Source organism: Nicotiana tabacum, chromosome 1 (genome assembly GCF_000715075.1).
Source record: "Nicotiana tabacum cultivar K326 chromosome 1, ASM71507v2, whole genome shotgun sequence".
In the NCBI taxonomy this organism is placed as follows: domain Eukaryota; kingdom Viridiplantae; phylum Streptophyta; class Magnoliopsida; order Solanales; family Solanaceae; genus Nicotiana; species Nicotiana tabacum.
In genome coordinates, this window is record NC_134080.1 from 150,211,695 (window position 1) to 150,234,589 (window position 22,895).

At 36.4% G+C, this 22,895-nt stretch overlaps 2 protein-coding genes across 3 annotated transcripts; both read left to right on the forward strand.

Moving 5' to 3' along the window:
* Positions 1-3,435: 3,435 nt before the first annotated feature.
* On the forward strand, positions 3,436-5,311 carry LOC107759812 (GDP-fucose transporter 1-like). Of its 2 annotated transcripts, XM_016577827.2 has the most exons (3): positions 3,436-3,633; positions 3,777-3,830; positions 3,950-5,311. In XM_016577827.2, exon 3 carries the CDS (start codon positions 4,043-4,045, stop codon positions 5,090-5,092), a length of 1,050 nt encoding a protein of 349 aa, XP_016433313.1. In that variant the 5' UTR covers positions 3,436-3,633; positions 3,777-3,830; positions 3,950-4,042; the 3' UTR covers positions 5,093-5,311. The 2 variants fall into 2 exon arrangements, with proteins under 2 accessions (XP_016433313.1, XP_016433312.1); XM_016577826.2 differs by lacking the exon at positions 3,777-3,830 and having other exon boundaries at positions 3,437-3,633.
* A 3,833-nt stretch (positions 5,312-9,144) lies between these two features.
* Positions 9,145-11,381, forward strand: LOC107759814 (uncharacterized). The gene has a single exon (XM_016577828.2). The coding sequence runs from the start codon at positions 10,089-10,091 to the stop codon at positions 11,268-11,270; it is 1,182 nt and encodes a 393-aa protein (XP_016433314.1). The 5' UTR covers positions 9,145-10,088; the 3' UTR covers positions 11,271-11,381.
* The last annotated feature ends 11,514 nt before the right edge of the window (positions 11,382-22,895 follow it).

Below are 22,895 nucleotides of genomic sequence, written 5' to 3' on the forward strand. Positions count from 1 at the left end.
GGTTGGACAAAATGAATGAGATCCAACATGGATTTCATCATTCTTATTCAAATTCCAAAGCCAGACTTCAAATACACCTAGGTGATGTCCATGGAGTTTTGGAGAATACTTGTTCACAGCAAACAAACAACACCAAAGCCTGAAGTTATGACCCAATAGCAGGAGCAGTTCAGCAAAGAAGAGACAACAACAAAATCAATTCAAAACCAGTAATGGAATAATGACCAGCAGCTTTCGAATCAGTCTTTGAATCCCAGAAAAAGAGAAAAGTTATGAAGATTTTAGAATCAGGATCAGTTGCAAAAACCAGTCTAATTTTACCCAAAAATGCAAGAATTCTCCAGTACTTTCAGCTCAACTTTTCATAACCCCTTTTAGATTTTTTACCCGATTTTTTTCTTCTTTTTCTTTTTTTTTCTCCCCCTCCTCCTTTTCAGCTCTCTTTAGCAATCTTTATAGGCAAGCTACTAGGGCAGCTTTAAAATGTTCAGTTTTGCATTTTAGACCTTTTTGAATTTTCTTTTTTTGCTTAAAAGTCCCTAGATTATTGACTTGTTGGCCAAGTAAAACCTATTTTCAGCTTCTAGGAAGCTTCTTCAAGTGGTTACCAAAAGATTCCCTAGATGAACTACCCAAATGCCCCCCCCCCCATACCCATGAAAATTACTTTAGTTTTAGCTCTCTTACCTTTAGCTTATGGGTCAAGTTGACCCAAGATTTAACCCCAAAACCGGATTGACTTCCCTTACTTTGGGCCATATATTTTAACAGGAGCCCATCCCAATTTGATAATTAACAATGAACCCAACCCAAAATTCACAACCCAAACCAGTTACGAATTGCAATCAGAAATAAACAAAAACGAATTACCTAACACTAAAATGAGAATCAAATAAATGCAACTAACATGCTTTCACTTTAATCATGCAAACATTACTTCAACAAACGAACAATAATAAGGAACAGAAAAGATGAACAACAGAAGGTGACGATGGGGTGACGAACAACAAAATGGAGAAAAGGAGAAGAACAGGGGTATCTAATCAACAAACGCAAATAAACGAAACTTGATGGAACTCGGACCTTTTGATTTTGAGCCGAACTTGGTCTCAATCATGCGTTCTTGTCAAGAACGGACAAGCGAGGCTAGTTTCAACTCTAAACCTCTTGCTAAAATTGGAGAAAAATGTTAGGAAATTTGTCCCCTAGATCTTCGAACCTTGGATTTCGGATTCGATGAATTCTTGCCTCACTCAAGAGGAACTGGCTTGGGATTTGGAGAGAGGGGAGTGTGATGGTGATTTGGTGTTAATTTGGGTGAGGTTGGAGCTTTGTTGCCTGTGAAAATGGTGGATTAGGGTTTTTTTAGAGGAGGAAGAGATGAAGGAGACGGGGCGGAACTGATTTGGTCTCTGGGGGTGGATTCAGACACTTTTAAGAGAAATGGGGAAAGTGTGAGAGCTGTTGGATGGGTTAGATTGAAGGGCTCAGATTCATTTTAGATTTGGAACTCGAAACTACGTCGTTTGTGGTATTAGGAAAGGCTGACCGGGTTGGGTGTAATATTGGGCCTGGAATTGGACGGGTATGGAGAATAAAGAATGGGCTCGAATGAAAATTGCTGAAGACTGGCCCAAACTTCTTCCTTCTCATTCTAATTTCTTTCCTTTTCATCATTTTTTCACAAATTCTTTTTTTTTTCAAAAATTAAAACTAAAAGTCCTAAATTAAATTAAAAACCGAACTAACTCATTAAAAATACTAACTAATCCTAAATAATTAACACCATTAATAAATTAAATAAAAACTACTCGAAAATCAAAAATTAAAATTAAAGGGTGCAAAATGACTATTTTTGTGATTTTCCTTTTTATAAAACAACTTAATTACTTGGTCATGAAGTACCATATGATAAGCGTAATTTGTGCACATATGTATCTTGCTATAACTATAAGTATGATAATGTGATAACATGAATTTTTACCCCTATGGAGATATTGAAAAGGTTATTCCACGACATTATATGAAGAGATTACATATATACAAGAATGGTGATTTCAAGGTGCAACATATTCATTCAAGTGATAATATGGCTGATTTGTTCACCAAATCTCTACCGATGTCAACCTTCAAGAAGCTAGTGTACAAGATTGGGATACAAAGGCTCAAAGATGTGAATTAATGCTCTCATAAGGGGGAGTTAATATGCGTTGTACTCTTTTTCCCTTACAAGATTTTGTCCCACTAGATTTTTCTTTCAAGGTTTTTAACAAGACAACCAAAAGGCGTATTGTTAGATATGTGTACTCCTTTTCCTTTACTAGAATTTTTTCCCATTGGGTTTTATTTTAGTTAAGGTTTTAACGAGGCACATTATCTGTTGAATAGACATTCAAGTGAGAGTGTTATAAATAAAATTCGATCTAAGGTGAATGTATATTTAGAGAGATTTTAGGGTTTGTTACTTGGTGGTTAAGTCACTTTTCCCCTATAAATAGAGGGGTTCTATTCCATTGTAATTCATCCCAAATCAATAAAAATTCTCTTTCTCTACTTTTCTCTACAATATTCTTTTCTTCTTTTATTGTTTAATAACAAAACATGACTTATACTCATAAGTTCTAAAAACTATCACAAATACCCAACAATATTATTATCAATAACATTCATTATGGTATCGCAAACCATAGTCCTGAACATAAATAAATTTGGTACAAATTTATCATTTTTATAATGAACTACATGATACACTATTAGATGACCGAGAAGACGAAGCAAAATTGTTACAAAATAATAAATAGTGAGCTCTTTTATAAAATACAAAAGTTTGGGGCAATTTTTTAAAAAAATGTAATAGTAATATTTTGGCTCAAAATTTAGGATTTTGCCAAAATGTAGGCAAAACCTATGACCAAACATGTGTTTGCCAAATAAAACCCAAATTTATTTTGGCAAAATATATGGCCAAACGAGTCCTAAACATCCCAATGGCGAAATAGGGGTATTTGCATCTATACCTGCTTTTTGTGTAACATTTTAATTTGTGCCCGCTTTGCAAAAAAATTACAAGCGTACCCGCTTTTCGCATAACTTTAGCACACGAGACTGAAGTAGCAAAGGCAATCACACAAAACTTCAGCATTCTAGTAGCCGGGCCTGAAGTTCAGCTTACAGCTGAAGTTTTTGTTTTGTAACTAGCGAACTTCAGCTCTAGAGCTGAAGTTTTTGTATTGTAACTGGAAACTTTTATGTTGTAACTGGGAAGAGCTGAAGTTGTTGTCTTTGTATCTGGGGAATCCCACTATCAAGATGTTCTAGATAGATGATCCAATTAATTTGTGAACACACTAATTTGCAGTGGGGGAAAGAAGTGTAAAAGTGGGTAAAAGGACTACCATGTAAAAAACATTGGTCTATCATTTAAAGCAATTTTGTTCTTTATTTTCCTTCAATAATCCCGATTCAGATTGATACTGTACGGTACTACTCCCAACTCCAAAACCCACACCTCTGTGCCCTATACAGGGAACCGTTCTTCTCTTCTTGCCCTTCTCATTTTTAACTTTATTTATCCATCTTTTCATTGAAAGTTCTGCTCAGTGTTTTTCAGATCATTCACGTGGTGCAAAACAGGTTCCTTTTTTCTGAGATCTCTATTCACATTTATTTTCTGTCCCTTTTTTTTTTTTTGCTTATTGATTAGGTTCATTGTTCCATCTTGAATTGTGTTTCGGTTTTAGATCTTTTCTTTTATTCATATCTAACTTTATTAATAGGTTTCATTTCAAGATTCATCGATCTTGGTCCCCAATTTGTACTTTCCTTTTATGGTTTGTCCTTTCTGTTTTCTTCTTTCTTGAATTTTCATGTTTTAGTGCATAAAAATCCTTGATAAATACACTCAAATTAATGTGTGAATTATTGAAATAAATATGATTTGCCTTTCCAGCTCCACTTTGGGCGTTTATTCTATTGCTTATATGCAAGCACTGTATTGAGGTCCAGGCGAGAATAAACCCCTTTAACAGCTCTTGTGAATACAATGTCTGCAATCAGATTTGATGCGTCAAAGCAATATTATGCTACCAGCAGTCTTGTGGTTGGATATGCCCTCTGTTCCAGCTTGCTTGCTGTGATTAACAAGTTTGCTATAACCAACTTCAACTACCCAGGTCTTCTTACTGCATTGCAATACCTAACTTCAGCTTTAGGGGTTTGGGTTTTAGGAAAATTTGGGCTGTTGCATCATGATCCGTTTACGTTGGAGAATGCCAAGAAATTCTTGCCTGCTGCCCTTGTTTTTTACATGGCAATATTCACCAACACCAATCTTTTGCGCCATGCCAATGTGGATACTTTCATTGTCTTTAGATCCTGTACGCCTCTGCTTGTTGCTGTTGCTGATACAGCTTTTAGAGAGCAACCATGCCCGTCAAAGTTGACGTTTCTCTCTTTGGTGGTCATTTTGGGAGGTGCTGTTGGGTATGTTGCTACAGATTCAGGTTTTACTCTGACTGCTTATTCTTGGGCGTTTGCGTACTTGGTAACCATTACAACCGAGATGGTCTATATTAAACATATGGTAACTAATCTGGGGCTGAATACTTGGGGCTTCGTGTTCTACAACAATTTGTTGTCATTGATGATGGCTCCTTTATTTTGGATTATTACTGGGGAGTATGTTGATGTGTTCATTGCTATGGGATCAAATGAAGGGACATTGTTTAACCCTGTTGCCTTCGTTGCAGTCTCATTATCCTGTGTGTTTGGACTGCTCATCAGTTTCTTTGGATTTGCTGCAAGGAAAGCAATCTCCGCTACTGCTTTTACAGTAACCGGGGTGGTGAATAAGTTCTTGACAGTTGCCATTAATGTTCTCATTTGGGATAAGCATGCTAGTCCGTTTGGTTTGATGTGCTTGTTGTTTACTATTGCTGGAGGTGTTCTTTATCAGCAATCTGTAACTGGTGTTAGTACCACTCCACCACAACGGGATTCTGCTGTGTCTAAGCAGGACAATAAGAATGACCACCACAACTATGGAGATAGTGATGAAGAGAAAGGAATATCCGGTAAGATTTCTGGTCTATAAGCATTTTGGCATTTGTGCCTATTGCTGATGAGGCTATTGTTAGTCCTCCCACTGCGTTATTTACCTATACTTTGATCCTATTCTAGTCATTACAAACTTTTGCTAGATGCTTTTTAGATTGGCCTTGTTATCGCTATCGATTAGTAATCATTTGACTACTATTTGTGAATTTTTGCTCCCTTTCTTTTGGCATGCTATCGTGTTGATTTCATTCATGTATCTCTTGTTTTACACTGGCGGTGTCCAGTTTAACAAAAGTCCTACAGAAATGTATGTTTTGTTTTTCTCCACAATTAGATAACCTTTGCATCTTCAACTTTGTTCTGACATACCTTAAAGAAATGTCATGCTGTGATGGTTGAATTTGTTAAGTAAGAAAACAAAACTCATAATGAGTCAAACTACTTGATTCGTATACCAAGCAAGAATCTGATCAGTCGCCCGGAGAGGGAACTATATTAGATGGCTTATTATCTAGTCCAAGTTAATCTCCTCCTCTAGAGCATTTGAGTTAATTATCAAATCTTTTCGTTGCGTTGATACTTTCCGTAGCTCTATTCCACGTCTCGAGTATCCTAATATATTCAGCTGAAGCATTGGTCTTCCAGTTGTTGCTTCCTTTAGGCTGACTGAGAAATTTTATCATGATATAACTAGGAATACTTGTTTGAAGAACTTATTATGTGAAAGTGGACTATGGGCCCATAATGCCCAAACAATTTCACCCACCAAAATCCCAGCACATCTGCGAAAGAGAAACCTCTATTATTCTCCCTTATTCTCTCTCTGTCCTTTTACATTCTCCCTAATTTCGTCAACTTGCTTTATCTGCCCTTTGTAATCTTAACCAGGCATCAAGTATTATTCAACAATTTTCTCCTCAAGGAGACCAAAACTGAAAGGAAATGAGCTAAGTCTGTAGAGAAGGGTCTCTCTTTCTCAAGATTGGACCGTTAACTCTGTTGTTTGGAAAAAAATCAGCAAATAATCACATATCATGCACTCTTATACTGAATGCATGAACCTTAGCTTATCTTGAGCATTTTTAAGAATTTTGCATATCTCAAGCGTTGTTGGTCGTTTAGAGAAGTTCCTCAATGAGCATAGCTTGAGCAGAGAAAAGAAAAGAAAAGTAGAACCCCTCAGCAAGGACAGTGTTGGTGTTAATTTGAGAGTAGGTGCTGGGTTTCCAGAAGAGGGGGGGGGGAGCCTGTTGGTGTTTCATTGTCACTGAGGGAGAGAGGTTTGTCTATATTGGTCTGCAGTGGTGAATATCTATGTCAGTGAAGGGTTGGTTTTGTGTTGGTGAATGGCTGGTGTTGCTTCTATAGAAGAGGTGGTTGGTATTTATTGTTTTTCCCTTTGAGCGAATGTTTGCTAAAGTTCTTCATTTTCAGAAGGAGATTAGGGGGAAAGATAACAATAGAGAACACCCCCCCCCCCCCCAATATGTGTTAGTATTGCGTGCTATATTTGTGGCAGAAACTTTCTGAAAAATGAATTGTAAGGTGGCGTTTTTGGTTAGAGGGAGCTAGGGTATCTCGGTGTGTTGTGGGGGAAAAATATTAAGATGGAAGAGAGGAAATAGTTGCAGAAGAGAGTTTGGAGAGAGAGAGAGAGAGAGTTACAAAGTAAAAGAGATGGGAGGAAAGAGTTGAAGTAAATTAGAGAAGGGGGAGAGTGATGGGCAGAGAGACAAAGTTGGAGGAGTTGTTGGAGAAGTGATTTGTTTAAGCAAGTAAATAGGCTAATACATGTAGTAGCGGTTGTTGTGTAAAATTTCTCAGGCTGACTTGCCTTAACTTTTCTTGAAAACGTTTAGCTCAGCTTAGATGTTTTGAATTTCTTGATTTGCTCATGCTAAACTTCTTTTGACAAATGTTTAACCCAAGGATAAAGAAACTTACTTCAATGGTACCAATTTACTGGACCTTAAGGTAGGAGCTGGAAATTTATATTTTATTTGATGAAATAAAATGCAAAAAGGTAGAAATTTAATCCGGGATGGAAGTAGTACTTCTTAAGTTTAATCTTTTAAGCCTTTTAATTAAAAAGAAGGTATAGTAAGTGGGCAGGATGTACATGTATTAGGTAATATGAACACTTAACATGAGTCATTTTATTTTCAAATTGGTCAAGAGGAAATAGAGAAACTGGTAAAACGACGAGAAAAGAAAAATAAATAAATTAAAGAATCATAGCATATTTGGCCAAGCTTTAAAAATTAGCTTATATTGAGAAGTGTTTTTTTTCTCAAAAGTGTTTTTCTCAAAAGTATTTTTGGTGAGAAACAGTTTATGTTTGGCTAATAAATTTGAAAAACACTTCTAAGCAATCATTAGTGTTTAGCCAAGTTTTTAAAAGCTGCTTCCAAGGCCTCATTTGTTTGCATTTAATGGAGGTCTGAATCTTAATTATTCAGATCCCAGACATTAAATGCGTTTGTTTTTAAAATTTGAATCTTAATTATTCAGATCTTAATCGTTAAGTGTGTGTTTTTTTACTTCACAATTACTTAATAAGGCCTGAATAGATCTGTATCATTAAGATCTATAACAGAGACTTAATTTCATTAAGATACCATTACCACACTCAACTACCACCACTACCACCACCACACTCAACTACCACCACCACCACCACCATCATCATCCTCAATCATAGCCACCACCATTGTCGACTACCACTACCCATCATCCCCACCACTTCCACCACCATCATTCTTAATGACAACCAACACTCATCCACCTCAACTACCACAACTAACCGCCCCATTAACATCAACACCATAGCTGGCACTGCCCATCATTATAAACTACCACCACCCACCACCATCTTCCTCAATCACAACTACCACCACCACCACCCGCCATTATTAACTATCACCACCCACCACCACCCACCACTATCTTCCTCAATCACAACTACCACCACCACCACCCGCCATTATTAACTATCACCACCCACCACCACCATCCTCAATCATAATAGTTACAATTACCAATCACCACTAGCTACTATAAACTACCACCATCAACCAAATCTACCACCAACCACCGCTTTTAGTCTACATTCACAAGCACTATCGTTAGCTATCACCACTAACAACTATCATATTTTAAAAAGATGTATATTTTAGTGATGAAATATTAGATTAATTAGTATTTTATAATTATTTATTTTCAAATAAACGTAAATTTTATATATTCAGATGTTAAAAATCAAACAGTCTTAGTCATTTAGTATTCAGATCTTAATACACATCTTAACATTCAAATGTGTATTCAGATTCAGATGTCTTAATCTTAATACACATCTTGATATTCAGACGTGTATTCATATTCAGACCTCTTAATCTTAAAAAAGAAAATGAGACCTAAGTGTATTTTTTTCAAATATGCTTTTCATAAAAGTGCTTTTGGAGAGAAACTATTTTTTTCTGCTTCTCCAAAACTGCTTCTGCTTCTCCTCAAAAGTACTTTTTTTTTCTTCCAAAAGTTTGGCCAAACACTTCAACTTTAAAAAAAAAAATATTTTTTTTGAAAAAAATTTGCTTTTATAATTGGAGAATCTTAGCCAAACAAGCTATCAAACTCGGATGAGAAGGGCCTTGGGCCATTTCTAGTACATGAAACCCTAGAGCCTAGGCTTATCCGAACCGCCAAGCCTGGGATACATGCCAAACCTTGGCCTTTGGCCAAAGGTCAAATAACCCTTATACCTCTTAAAAGCCGCCTTTAAGTCATCGAGATTGGGTTAGGAACAAAAATTGGCTGATACATATGTTGGTGAATGATGGCAGCTACTTATTAGCTAGTGCCTAGTGAATTGGTTAAAGTGTACGAGGGGCTTGGGCACCAAATATATGTAGAGGAAAAAATAGTTTAGGAATATGTTTATGGTATTTGTACACGATAAATTTATGCAAGTATTAATAGCCTATATATACTACATTTGCTTTAAAAAGAATGAAAGAATTTGAATTACGAGTTTTAACTTTCAATATTCAGTCTCTATTTAAGCATCAATTTCTTAACTTTTTTGAAATAAAGTTTATATAAATAAAACAAGATAAAATGTAATAAAAAAATAAATTTTTTATATAGATATAAAAAAAATTGTTATTAACTCCAAATAATAGCAACGTCGTACAAAATAAAACTGAAACGGATAGAATAATAAAGGTTTAGTACTTCTGCATTAGCCATTATGTGGAGGAGTGATTCGTGTTTATCTTTCCTCATGAAAATTGCAGTTCTCTTTAAGGAAGGCAACTTACCTGTTGAATTTGCTTTTCTGATAACACTCAAATATACTTGATAAATAATATGCTAGAATTTTAAAGTCAAAGAATTAACCTGGAATGCAACAAAATTGAAAAAAAAAATAGAAAAAAGAGAAAGACAATGGCAATGATTATTACCAATAAAATAAGTTTGAGACTTCCCTCACTGACCTATATCAGACGGGATGATTCAGCTCTGAAGCTTTGTTCTAATTGTCTTCGCTTTCTTCCACACAATAAAACACTATAATAGTTGTATGTATTTTTTATAGTCGGGTTTGTCTAATTGAGGATTGTCCACATTAACCCGGCGTATGCATTATTTAACCCTCTTCAATAGCACGCCTCGTAGAACTAAGCCAAACTTTATAGAATTTGACTTCTGAAAGAAAACTCCTTAGAAATTAAATATACACATCATTAGCCTATGTGTTACCTAATCAAAAAAATATTAAATATTCTATGACATTAATCTCCACCATTCGTTTCTACCACTATGACGACAATTCCACATAGGATGCCCCCTACGCTTCCTTTGTCTTCTCCACTATAACGTCGACTCATCATTATTTTACGGCACTAAAGAATAAATTACATGATTAATTAATTTCACTAAGCCAAAGACACTGTCACAATATAAACAAAGCCATTGCAACAATTAAATGTAGTTACATACAAAGAAAATAATTAATTATTGGTTTTGTAACGTTGATGGAAAGTCATCGGAATTTGCCCACAAATGCCATCAGTTTTTGCTTACTCCCCTCGGAGCTCATCCAATATATAATTCTTCAGCTTGCCTTGCCTGAGATTATCCGACTGAAATCTGTCAATAAGTCCATTTCCTCTATTATTTCTGATCGGGATTTCGTTCGCGACTACAATCTTCAATCGAGCTCCGCCACGTGGCTCTTCCTCTACAAGAAACGGTGGCGCCGTGAAGCTGTGCTCTATGGCTTCGCCGATTCTTCCAACCGGTGGTTTAATATATTGATCGCCGATTTGTTGAAACAAGTGGTTCCGCCAGGTGAAGATGTCTACTTTTTGACTGCTTCTGGTAATATATTCCTCTTTGCTTTGAATAACAGGCAGGAAGTTATGTCAGTTGACATTATGACTAGGATGGTGAAAAAGATCCCTCCAAGTCCGTTAGGTCCACGTGGCACGTCCTCATGGCGAAGATCCGGTATGAAATTACTGTCTTGCCCTTCTAGTTCCAAGCATTTCCGATTTTTGTTTGCTGAGTTACATGAAAGTCATCCAACTTTATTCGAGTATGATTCAAGAGTTGAGAAATGGCAATTTATGCAAGCAAGAGAGGTTACCCAAGACTTACAAGGTGATTTTATTTTCCTAAGTGCATCTAATGGACGTAACGGAAGTGTCATCATAGCCGTGCGACCTCAATGCAACAGCACTCCAGTGGTCATCCGACCAACATTCATCACCCGAGGGAATGAGGAAGATCAATTAGCTGTTGGATTTAGTTGGGGAAATGCGATCGATCTATTACACGTGTACGGTGATGGAAATATGATTACTATTAGATCAGGCAAAGTTGATGATGTGAATAAAACAGTTAGAAAGATAAAGGGAATAGAGTTATGGGGGTTGAGCACAAATGGGAGGTATTGGGAACTTGTATCAAGGGCACCAAATGATCTAATTTATAAAATATGCAAGCCATATGGTGCTATGTTGGGGTGTATGCAAAAAGGGGAAGGGATGACAAGGGCAATTTTGATGACCAATCTACAGGGTACATGGGACACAATTTGGTTAAGCTATGACAAAAACGACGACCAGTGGGCGTGGCTCCCGTTACCTGATTGCAAAATGAAGGGCTCAAACTTGGCTGGAGTCACATTCTCCTCTGGTTTAACCTTGTCCTAGGATTGTCACATTTTAATTAGATTTATAATGTTTGGTTCAATGTGATGTGATTAAATAGTTAAACCATACCAAAACTGAGAAACAACACCCCTCCCCCAACAAAAAAAAAAATCCCAGAAAAAAAAGCAAGATTAATTTACTTTTGTATTTAACATTTCTCACTGATTTCTAAGGTCTTCATAATCCAAGTAAAACACTATGCCTACGTAGTAGCAAAGTAGAGGCACTAGTGGTCGGCAGCGGCGGATGTTGAGTTGCGGCGCCGCTTCATCTGTATTCAGGACTTTCGACGCGAGAAATAAAATTATGTGAAAAATTTATTAAAATTACAAAGAATGATAGTCTGCACCCATAAGTTTAAGAATATAATGGGTTCAATTGTCACTACCCAAAATCACACCAAAGGTCGTGATGACACCTAAGCTCAACATGCTAAGTAACCAGCTACAAATCAACCAATTCATGATAATACAAGATAAACTACTATCATAATACAAATAAAGAACAATAATCTCAAGAACATCAATCAAAGTGGGAAATACTATAGTATGTCCCAAAATACGAAGTCATGAGCTTCTAGGATAAAATACAACTGTCTCAAAAATATAACAATATTGTCAGAATCAAACAATAGAAATGGATAAGACGGGAACTCCATAAGCTGCGTAGCAAGAAAGGCAGTTCACCACAAAGTCTCAAAACAATCTCTAAGGGGCCTTTCTGAATACCGCTAGGTCCAGTACCAAGATCTGCACAAAAATATGCAGATGTGTAGTACGAGTATAAATATAACATGTACTCAGTAAATATCAAGTCTAATCTCGAAGAATTAGTGGCAAGATTTTAATTAAAGCATGATACTCACTTTCTCAACTTGGACAGTCCATAACAACAATGATATAATGGGAAAATAACCAAGAATAACATATATAACAACTAGGTACAAAATCAGAGATAGATTAAGCATGATTCTCAAACAAGATAGCGAAAACATAATATAATTGTTAAACAATATATAAAGATGACATGCACTAGGTAGCATCTATATAAATGCTTCTATATGAGTCTAGGATGATCATGCATACTCAAGGCTCGATCATAATCAATACCCAGCACATTCCATGTGCTCTAACATGATCCAACATGTCCCATGTGCTCAACTTGATACGCATATCACCTGCACTCATAGGGCCCAATGTAACATGGATAATCACCTAACTCTTGAGGGATAGATCCATATCCAAGCGCCGCATAGAAACTCATCATGCCATAATACATTAATATTACAATAACCGCACGAAAATAATCATCGTGACACATCAATATCAATCTGCTCAAATGTCCAAATGTACCATAATCTTATCAATCCGTACCAACATATCCATCTCTATGGTTGTATGCATATATTCAAGAAACAAAATAAAATACATAAGGACATAATAAATAAAGATCCGGATAAGTAATTATGACATAAATTATGACTACGACCAAAATAAGTATATGAACATCTCAAGAATAGCCCATCATGTCCAAATAATATGTCATAAGCTAAAATGTGATTTCTAGCATGATTAAAATAGGCTCACGTAGTCATACAATCAAATAAAACATAAGTCAAGAAGAATAAACAACAAAACAATGCATAAAGAAGCTTAAAACTACCCCAAACATGGTATAACCTTAGTGCACGTATATATGTTCATCACCTCGCATATATGTTACCCCTAAATCATGTAACATATAATACATAAGACCAATTTGTTGAAAATTCGCTCTTAATACTGCTTCCTCTATCTAGTACCTTCAATGCTCAAATCTATCCAAATAATACTTAATAAGGTCAAACAATGCTTTAAGAAGTAATCTCAAATCAAAAGGTTTCAATTTAAATTAAATCTGAAAAGTCAACAAAAGTTAGTCCGAGCCACATGGTCAAAATTCGGGTCTAGGGGTAGATCCCATTGGCCCATAACCTTACGAGTCTAAATATATATTTTATTCCCAAATTCGAGTCCAAGTCAGTGTTCAAAACCTCAAAATATACTCTTAAGTTTAGATAAATATCCTAATTTCACTTTAAAGTTCTATATTTTTGGTGTAGAAGTCCACGGGGAATCAAGATATATGATCAAAATCAAGTAAAAATTATTTACTCTCGAGATTGGGCTAAACTCCTCCAAAATTGCCTCTTCTCGATCTCCAAACTCAAAAATGGTAGAAATGAGCTAAACCTCAACCTAAATCCATCTGTCTGGCATCCTTGTAGGTGCATACACTAAGGCGCAAGTGCACACATCTTGTCCGAATGTGCGGCCTGTACCTGCCAAGTCCTTAGAAGGTGCACTAAATCATCCGTAGGTGCGACCCTCACACGTGCGACCACAACAACGCATGTGTGACTACAATTATTTCGAAACTCACCAGAGCCTCTCGAAACCCTGTCCAATCATTCTAAAAAGTTAATATACCTTATTCAAACTTATCCAAAAGCTCAAAACACTACAAATAACATCAAACTAAGGGTCGGACATCAAATAAAGAATATCAAATTCTCTTAAGTTCAAACTTCTAACTTTCGATTAGAAGTGCACCAACCATGGGCCACCCGAGCCCCGAACCAAACATAATAACAAGTGCAAAAGCATTAGACGAATCTATTAGAACTCTCAAAATAGCAATCTAGGGTTGTTTACTCATACTATTGACTTTGATCAACTCTTCCAATATTAAGCCTCAACTTAGGAACTATGTGTTCCAAATCAATCCCGAACCTCCCGAAAATCAAACCACCATCCCCATAAGTCATAAAATAGCAAACCAACCAATGGAAGCATCAAATAAGGGAATGATGTTGTAGAACACAAAATAGTCGGTTGGGTCATTATATTATCCACCTCTTAAACAAATGTTTGTCCTCAAACGAGTTTAGGAATATACCTGGACTGTTGAAAAAATATGGAGACCTGCTCTGCATACCTGACTTGTCTCCCAAGTAGCGTCCTCACTCCGTTGTCCTTTCCAAAGCACCTTCACCAAAGTGATCTCCTTTGACCTTAACTTTCGAATATGCATGTCCAAAATAGCAACCGACTCTTCTTTATAGGCCAAATTCTCATCTGGATGTATTGTGCCGAACTCCAAAACATGCTATTTATCCTTATTATTCTTTCGAAGCATAAAAACATGAAATATCATATGAACTCCCGATAAGCTAGGAGGCAAGGCAGGCCTATAAGAAACCTCATCAACTCTCTCCAACACCTTAGTGGACCAATAAACCTCGAGAACAACTTGACCTTCTTCCTAAACCTCATCACACCATCCACTTTGTGAAACCTTCAGAAGTACCTTTTTTTATTCTCCATAAATGCCACATCACAAACTTTCTTGTCAGCATAACTTTTCTGCCTACTCGGAACTGCCCGAAGTTGTTCTTGAATCAACTTCACCTTCTCCAAAGTATCATGAACCAAATGTGTACCCAACAACCTAGGGTTACCAGGCTCAAACTAGCCAAGAGGTGAAGGACACTATCTACCATATAAAGTCTCATGCCATCTGAATACTGGATTGATAACAGTTATTGTAAGAAAACTCCGCCAAATGTAAGAACTGATCTCAATGGCCTCCAAAGTCAATATCACAAGCTCGCAATGTGTCCTCAAGGATCTGAATATTTTGCTTAAACTGGCCATCTGTGTGCGGGTGAAATATTATGCTAAGCTTCACCTGAGTACTACCCTCTAGCTGAACAACTCTACAAAAGTAAGATGTGAACTGAGTGTCATGGTTTAAAATGATAGAAATGGGCGCTCCATGAAAATGAACTACATTCCGAATGAAAATCTAGCCAACCTCTCTGAAGTATAAGTCGTCAATACTGGTATGAAGTGCACGGACTTAGTCAATCTATCCACAATGACCGAAATAGCATCAAACATCCTTAAGGTATGTGGTAATCCTAGCATAAAGTCCATAGTAATATGCTTCCACTTCCACTATGGTATAATTATTTTTTGAGTCAAACAACCTGATTTCAGATGTTCATACTTAACTTGGTGGCAATTCAAACACCATGAATCTTGACTAGAAATATACTTTTTTATCCTCTACACCAATAATATTGCTTCAAGTCATGATACATCTTTATAGCTCTCGGATAAATAGAATATCGCATACTGTGAGCCTCGTGAAGTATTAGCTTCCTGAAACCATCAACATTAGGAACATAAAGCTGGCCCTGAAGTCTCATAACACCATCATCTTCAATAGATACCTTCTTAGCACTACCCCACTTCACTATGTCCTTAAGTACCAACAAATGGGGATTATCATACTTACAAACTTTAATGTGCTCAAACAAGGGCGTCTGCGCAATAACACAAGCAAGAACTTTGCTACGCTTAAAAAAATCTAATCTTACAAATCTATTAGCCAAGGCCTAAAAATCCATAACCAAAGGCCCCTCCTCAAAGAGAATGAATGCCAAACTACCCATACTCTCCGCTTTTCTACTAAAGGCATCCGTTACCTTATATGCCTTACCTAGATGATACAAGATAGTGCTATCATAATCCTTAAGCAACTCAAAACACCTTCGCTACCTCAAAGAAAAGTCCTTTTGCTTGAACAAGTGAAAAACTACGATGATCAATATAAACCTCATATGATACGCCATACAAGAATACCTTACAATCGCTGCCAACTCCAAATCATGAACTAGATAATTCTTCTCACGAGTCTTCAATTTTTTAGCACATAATTTGAGAATCAAAACAAAGAATCACACATCCAATCAAGAATCTGTAATTCTCTTAAATTCAAAATTTTTACTTTCGACTAGAAGCGTCGAACCAATTTCGGACCATACGAGGTCCAATCCAACATTCGCTGTCACGATCCAAAATTCCACCAACGATTGTGATAGAACCTAAACCCATTCTAGGTTAGCCATTATCTAATCATAGATCAAACTAAGCATAACAAGATATAATATAATTGTCATAGAATAATTATGCGGAATGAATCCTTCAACAATCACAAATACAGAAAATATTACGGTAATACTTCTCCCAAAACCTGGTAGTATGGATTCATAAACTCTAAAAATAAGATATAACGAAATCTCTCAACAATATGGATACTATCTGAAATGTAAATAATAATACGATAATAGCAGGAATGGGACTCTAAGGGTCCGCAGGCAATCATGCAGCACTACATCAAAACTTCTATATCAGCTACTGGGAACCCTCCTGAGGTTTTCTCAACCCAATGTTTTGTGCCCCGACCTTGGGGAGCCGGACCAACACTCAGCCAAGTTACCGAGTCGATCAAGCCTACCTAATGCCTACTATCCAACCTTGCCATGAGTAATTTTAAAATGAATGAAAAAAGATAGTCAACGAGAGGATAAAATAACAAGTTTGTAGTATAAAAATGGAAACATCCGACAACTACAATATTTTTAGTTTGTTTCCCCCCATTTCAAAACACAACCCACAGTACATCTATAAAGCTTCTAAGTGAACATGAGTACAATATGGAAGTGCTGGTGATAAGGCCTCGGTTATACCTCAAAATATATTTTACAAGAATCAAAATAACATAAGGCCCCGATATGGAGCAGGGCTCACCGAGTCAGCTGAGAGGAGGGTACACCTATCAAGAACCTGTGTCACCTACTGAGGAACCACCTGCATCCATTGAAGATGCAGCGCCCCTGGCAAAAGGAACGTTAGTACATATTCAATAGTACTAGTATATAAAGGTAAGTACCCTCACATGGAATGGAATGCCAACCTAAGTAGAGCGAAACAAGGAAGCAGTGAGAACATCAAAATATATTTAAATACCAAGTTGAAACATAATAAATTTTCAAATAAGCATTAACATTTTTGGTTGGGAGATCATTAGTTACCGACGCTCTTTCATGCACGTAGCATGGAGTCTGATCTCGGCCCGATCGTCATGCCGCCTCACCCCAATATATATGGGTTGAGGTGTATTCCACAATACCACAATCCCTACACAAAGCGATCCTATCGCCTCACCCCAATATACGCAGGTGGAGGTGTATCAAAATACCACAATCCCTACACAAAGCGCAATCAAGGGGAATAATCTCAAGAGGATTTGTCCCTCAATCAACTCCTATACCGGCATGTGTAGTTTCAGGCTTAAGACTTTACAACCCACTCTTACTCGGTAACTTAACGATACTCCAAAATACATTTCTATATAAAATAAATATGTTCATCTCATAGTCTTTCATAAAAACTTTTATTTCATTGGCACTCTTGGCCATACATGATAATCTTCATTCTTGGCAAGATGGTCGCATTTCATATTATATACTTTCATTACTTTACTTGTCATGGATCATCATCAAACATTAAATACATTGGAAAAATCAAAGCTTCAACTCATAAGTTCGTAAAATCTCAAAACACATTGAAAATAATTACAAAAAAAAGAGTATAGTGATTTCAATGAAATTATGGATTGAGTTCATAAGTGGTTGATTAGTCAATCATACTTAAATTATTTCCCAAGGTATAACATGATATAATTAGAGCAATTGAGACATGACTTGGGTAAATAGGTATTTGCTACATCAATCATTTGAGGCAATTTAACACAATATGGATAGGAACTTGGACACCATACTTGGAATTCATAAGGATATCATGGAATCCAATTATATGGAGGGGATTTATCCAACATACCTTACATTCTCCCCTTAATAATAATACGATGGTCCACCACAGCCAAAAACTTCAATCTATAGCAACGCAACACAGTTGTACTAATATTAGTAAGGATATTTTACATTTTGCTCACTTAGACATTATGTCAAGCATCTAGTGTGCATATTTCTGTACCACCTCATCAATGATATTTCTTCATCCAATACCCATTCTTTGCCTACCAATTCATACTACAACCAACCTTAGATAGTTTAGGACCTCCAACAACATATTCATGTCTTACAATTTACTCCAACCGACAAATGCATCAAACAAATAAACTTTCATTCTCTATAAATTCTCAAGATTTTCAATTGGTTAACTTATGGATTCCAATCACCATCCCATAAGTTCTACCTCTAAATTATACTCATATGTTCATTATTAAGTCATGCATGCAAGTCCAAGGAGATGTAACCTTTTGGGAGTAAATCTTGCATAGTCCTCACTTGTTGGGAAGATTCAAATCTAATGACTTCTGATGATAAGCTATAATTGCGTATTTTAGTCGATTATTACATTCCAATTTACTGCATTTTAATTGAGTTTGAACTTTAATCGCAAGTGTTTTGCACTAACGATGTGTTTTATGCCTTATATGAATGATTCCGAGCTATGTAGATGTTATGGAATGAATTCAAGTGATTTGGAGCTTTGAAATCTGAGTGAAAGCCCAAAGAATTAAGCCGGGATCGTGTTCGGGGATCAACGGATGATAGTTAAGAACGAACGAAGAATCGAGTAGGCATATTGTGCACTGTCTAATAAAATGCACATAAATTTTTTCTCGGAACTCCATTTGGACTCCACAATATATGGTTGGAAAGCTAACTCAAAGGGATAAAACTTTCATGTTTTACGTTTTTCCAAATACCAAACAAAACAGGGTAAAAAATGTGCAGAAAGTGCGCGGCTGCGCACTGGCCGCGCAAATGGAGCATAACACTGGGCAAAATCCGCGGTCAATCTGCGGTTGATCCGCGGTCGCGCACGTCCTGTCCGGAAAAAGTGTCCTTTTTCGTGTAGGAGAAGGTTGAATTGTTTGTGCTCAACCCTACTTGGTATATATACATGGAAAACGGTATTTTGAGGATTTTTTGACATAATTTAGACCTAAGGAGGCTAGGGAGACCGGGAATTCGACCTAAGGAGGTAAGAATACATTGGGAGCAAGGTGGAGAATTCTTCTACGAGTTTTTCACTTCCTTCTTCTTATTTCCATTATTGGTTATGAATTCTAGTATTGTAGTTATGCATACATTATGAATAGCTAATTTGTTATCTAGGGTTTTTATGGAACCTATTGAAGGATGATTTTCTTGTTACATTAATATAGATTTGTCATAGTATTTTCTCTATTTGTTCAACTATATTATTATTGTGGTTGGTTGAAGAGCTCTCAATCGACTGTGCCTATTTAGTATGTATTACTCGGGAAAGAGTGCATATTTAGGTAGTTGTTGAACAACATCACTCCTAACATATATGAGGGATCAATACGGCGGTTTTAAAGGTAGAATTAGGGATAACGAAACCTTGGGTTCGATCTGAGTGAGCCGTACTTAATGCTAGCTAGTGTAATTTGGGAGAATATGTCTAGTAAATTGTGGTAATTACTCGGGAGACAGTTACGACAGTTAGAGCGCTCATGATCGGTAGAGAATACTTAGGCAAATTTATAGAAATATAGCGGGAAGAATTCCGATAATAGGGAAAATCATAACTCTAGACCTCCTGAATCTTGTCTCTAACCCTTAGTATCTTTAGTTTTTAATTTACTATTTTAATTTGTAAGTTAATAAGTTAAACATAAGAATCTTAATATCTATAAGTTAGGAATTTCTCAAGCTTGTCTTCTTGGTGATATTGAACAGTTGTAGATAAGCCTTAATTCTCTATGGGATTCGACTCCGAACTTGTAAACCGGATTATATTTGCAACGACCGCTTAGTCCTTTTTATAAGGTATAGTTGGGCGTGATCAATTTCTGGCACCGTTACCGGGGAACTAATGGTGTAGCTGTAGGTGTACATATTTCTAGGTTGCAAGTTTGAACTTTTATTTTTATTTTTTGTATTTGATATTTTTTTATTTTTGTTTCACTTGTTGATTTTAAAAACATGGCATCTTGGAATTTGAGAGTTTTGATGTTGGTAATTCTACTTTTGATCCTCCTTATGCATATAGTGGAGGAAACCACCCATGGAAAAATTATCAAAATATTTCCGAGAGCAAGTTATGTGCGCCAACTCAATCTTATGTGTGGAATGTGTGTGATGTGTGTGGTGGTCAAGATGGTCACTTTCATGGTTGTTATTATATTTATTATCTTCCCCCAACCCCCTACTTTGATGGTTCTTCTTTTTCTTGTGAAGTTAATAGGAACAAAGAACCCAAGGATGATGACCTGAAAAAGATTGAGGATATGTTAAAGTGTCATGTGGAACAATATGATGAGAACCACAACAGATACAAAGGCAAAAGGAAACTATTCACCACTTGGAGGCTCAAACGAATAAACTAATTAAACTTTGTAAAGCGCAACAAGCTGACATTGTGGATAGTAGCCAATATGAGTATGAATTGGTTGTAGAAATTGCCATTATACTGGAGGATTTAAAAAAATACGGGGATGAGCTATAGGAGAAGTCCAGAGTAGAACTCCAGCAATCAATCGAACAAGATTTTGAGGATTCTGATGTCGTAGAAGAGATACTAGAGTCAAACAAGGATATTGAGGATACATATTTAGTTGACTCTAGTGTCATTAGTGTTAAGGATGTTGACAATCCCATTTATGTAGTTGAACGCATTGGTCCACACTCCAAGCATTTTTCTACATTGTTTTTGGACGATGATATGGAAATAGAGTCGTTCGAGCCACTTGAGGAGTCAAGGAGTAAGGAACAAGATACCTATATTCTGGAATTCTTCTTGCCAGAAAGTCGGGAATACACATCTCATCTAATTGCCAAGAAGTGCGGAATAGTATATTATTTTATTGGGCCTGTTAGATTCATTCTACCACCCTAGGAGCATGATCACAGAGCAGAATCAAAACTTGGGGTCCAATTCATAAGTTCAAAGTGGAGGCAGAAAGTAATTCGCGTCATAACCTTAAATCAAGATTGACGTTAAATCAAGCGCTTGTTAGGAGGAAACCCAACTTTACTGCTTCTTTTATTTTATTTTTTAAGTTATATTATTATTGTATTGTCGATTTTTGAGTTTCTAGGAGCATGGAAAGCAAAGCTATTGGAAGGATGCAATAGCAAACCAGATGGTTGGAACTAAGTGCGAGGTACCCGCACGAAGGGCCAAGCATGGGAGAAGTCTGAGTACCTCATGAGCTGCTAGTGCTTCGGCCTTTGGCCTACTAGAGAGTTTCTTTTACCCTCTTATTATTATGGTGTGCATTGGGGAAAATGCACAATTTTAAGTGTGGGGTGAGGAGATTGTCTGGATGACTTTCTATGCTATTTTAGTTGTGTAAGTTTAATTGAATATTTTTTTATGTTTTAGAAAAATGAAAAAAAAATTGGACTTTTCCTGACGATGGATCTATTAGACAACTTTCTTGAGGGATTTATGTCTAAAGAAAAAGACAAAAAGATTTTCTTTTGTTAGGTAGTGTAGCAATTACCCCTTGATTTTTCTTTGTGCCGCGATTCTTTTCCAAGGGTTTTATTTGAACCGGGTATAGTCAGTTTTATTTTTTTAGGAGTAGGAGCTAGTGTGAGATAAATTGAATTGCAACGATATCTCTTAACTTTTTTATGCCTTGAGAATAGTAAGTATTCTGGTTGTGACACTTAGGCTCAGTTTTTGACTCTTGTAGAAGTACCTTAAATTGTATGATCTTAACTTTGCTTAACTGCTTTGACTAGAGTGTCTTGATGAGTCGAATCCTGAGTGAGTTATATACCATGTGTGTGTAAGATTTTGTGTTATTCTATGCATTGTATTTGATGTCTAGAACTTGCCCCGTATTTTTGCAAAGTGAAATAGTAGTTTTGTTCAGTCTTGGAAGTGATATAGGCGTTTTTTTGTTGAGCCATAAATATATTTTACCCGCCTAATTGTTATGTATCGTAGTTAACTCCTTTGAGCCTATAATCTTGTTTCTTTGGCGACCACATTACAATCCTTAACCATTTTTTGAATTAACCGAACCTTTTAACCTCTCATGAGCACTTCAATAGTTATGAACTTTGTAAAAGTGGTGGTTGGTTTGGATTTTGAGTAGAACTAATGAAATAAGGAGAAAGGTGCACTTTTGAAAAAGTAAGAGCCACTTGAATTGAAAAAAGAAAGAACGGGAAAAAATAGTTGTAGTGTTGTGAAAAAAATAAAAATATTCCTTGATAAGTGCTGACTCTTGATGTAATTGTGCTTAAAGAAGTATGGGGTAATAGACATTGATGTGAAGGTGGAGTTTTTGTTTGACATAAGCATGGGCTTGAGTATTAAAGTATATGTACTAAAGTGCTTAGAGAGATGTAGTCACTCTTATATCTAAATGTATCCTACCCGACCCGCAGCCTACATTACAACCAATTAAATTCCTACTTGATTCTAGACTAAATGAGATCGATTAGTAGAGTAGTACACTATGGGCAAGCCTATGGTGCATCTTTTGTGGCATATGAATATTATTTCTGAGAGTGAGTGAATTCTTTCTATCTTGAGTTCCTAATTGTTCTTAAATTGTATTGTGTGAGGGCACTTGATTCATGAAGGAAAGGTAATGTCATTGACCTCTATGTTAGAGTAAGTGGGTGAGTTGTGAATAATGCGTGGTACTCGTGAGTCAAATCTTGAGGTAAAGATGTTACGCTTTTGTGCTTAGTCTATTTTAAATATTCTTGGTGTGATG

Bases quoted from the DNA above. Each gene is read 5' to 3' on its own strand.
- LOC107759814 (XM_016577828.2), top strand. From the start codon at position 10,089: ATGGAAAGTCATCGGAATTTGCCCACAAATGCCATCAGTTTTTGCTTA.
- LOC107759812 (XM_016577827.2), top strand. From the start codon at position 4,043: ATGTCTGCAATCAGATTTGATGCGTCAAAGCAATATTATGCTACCAGC.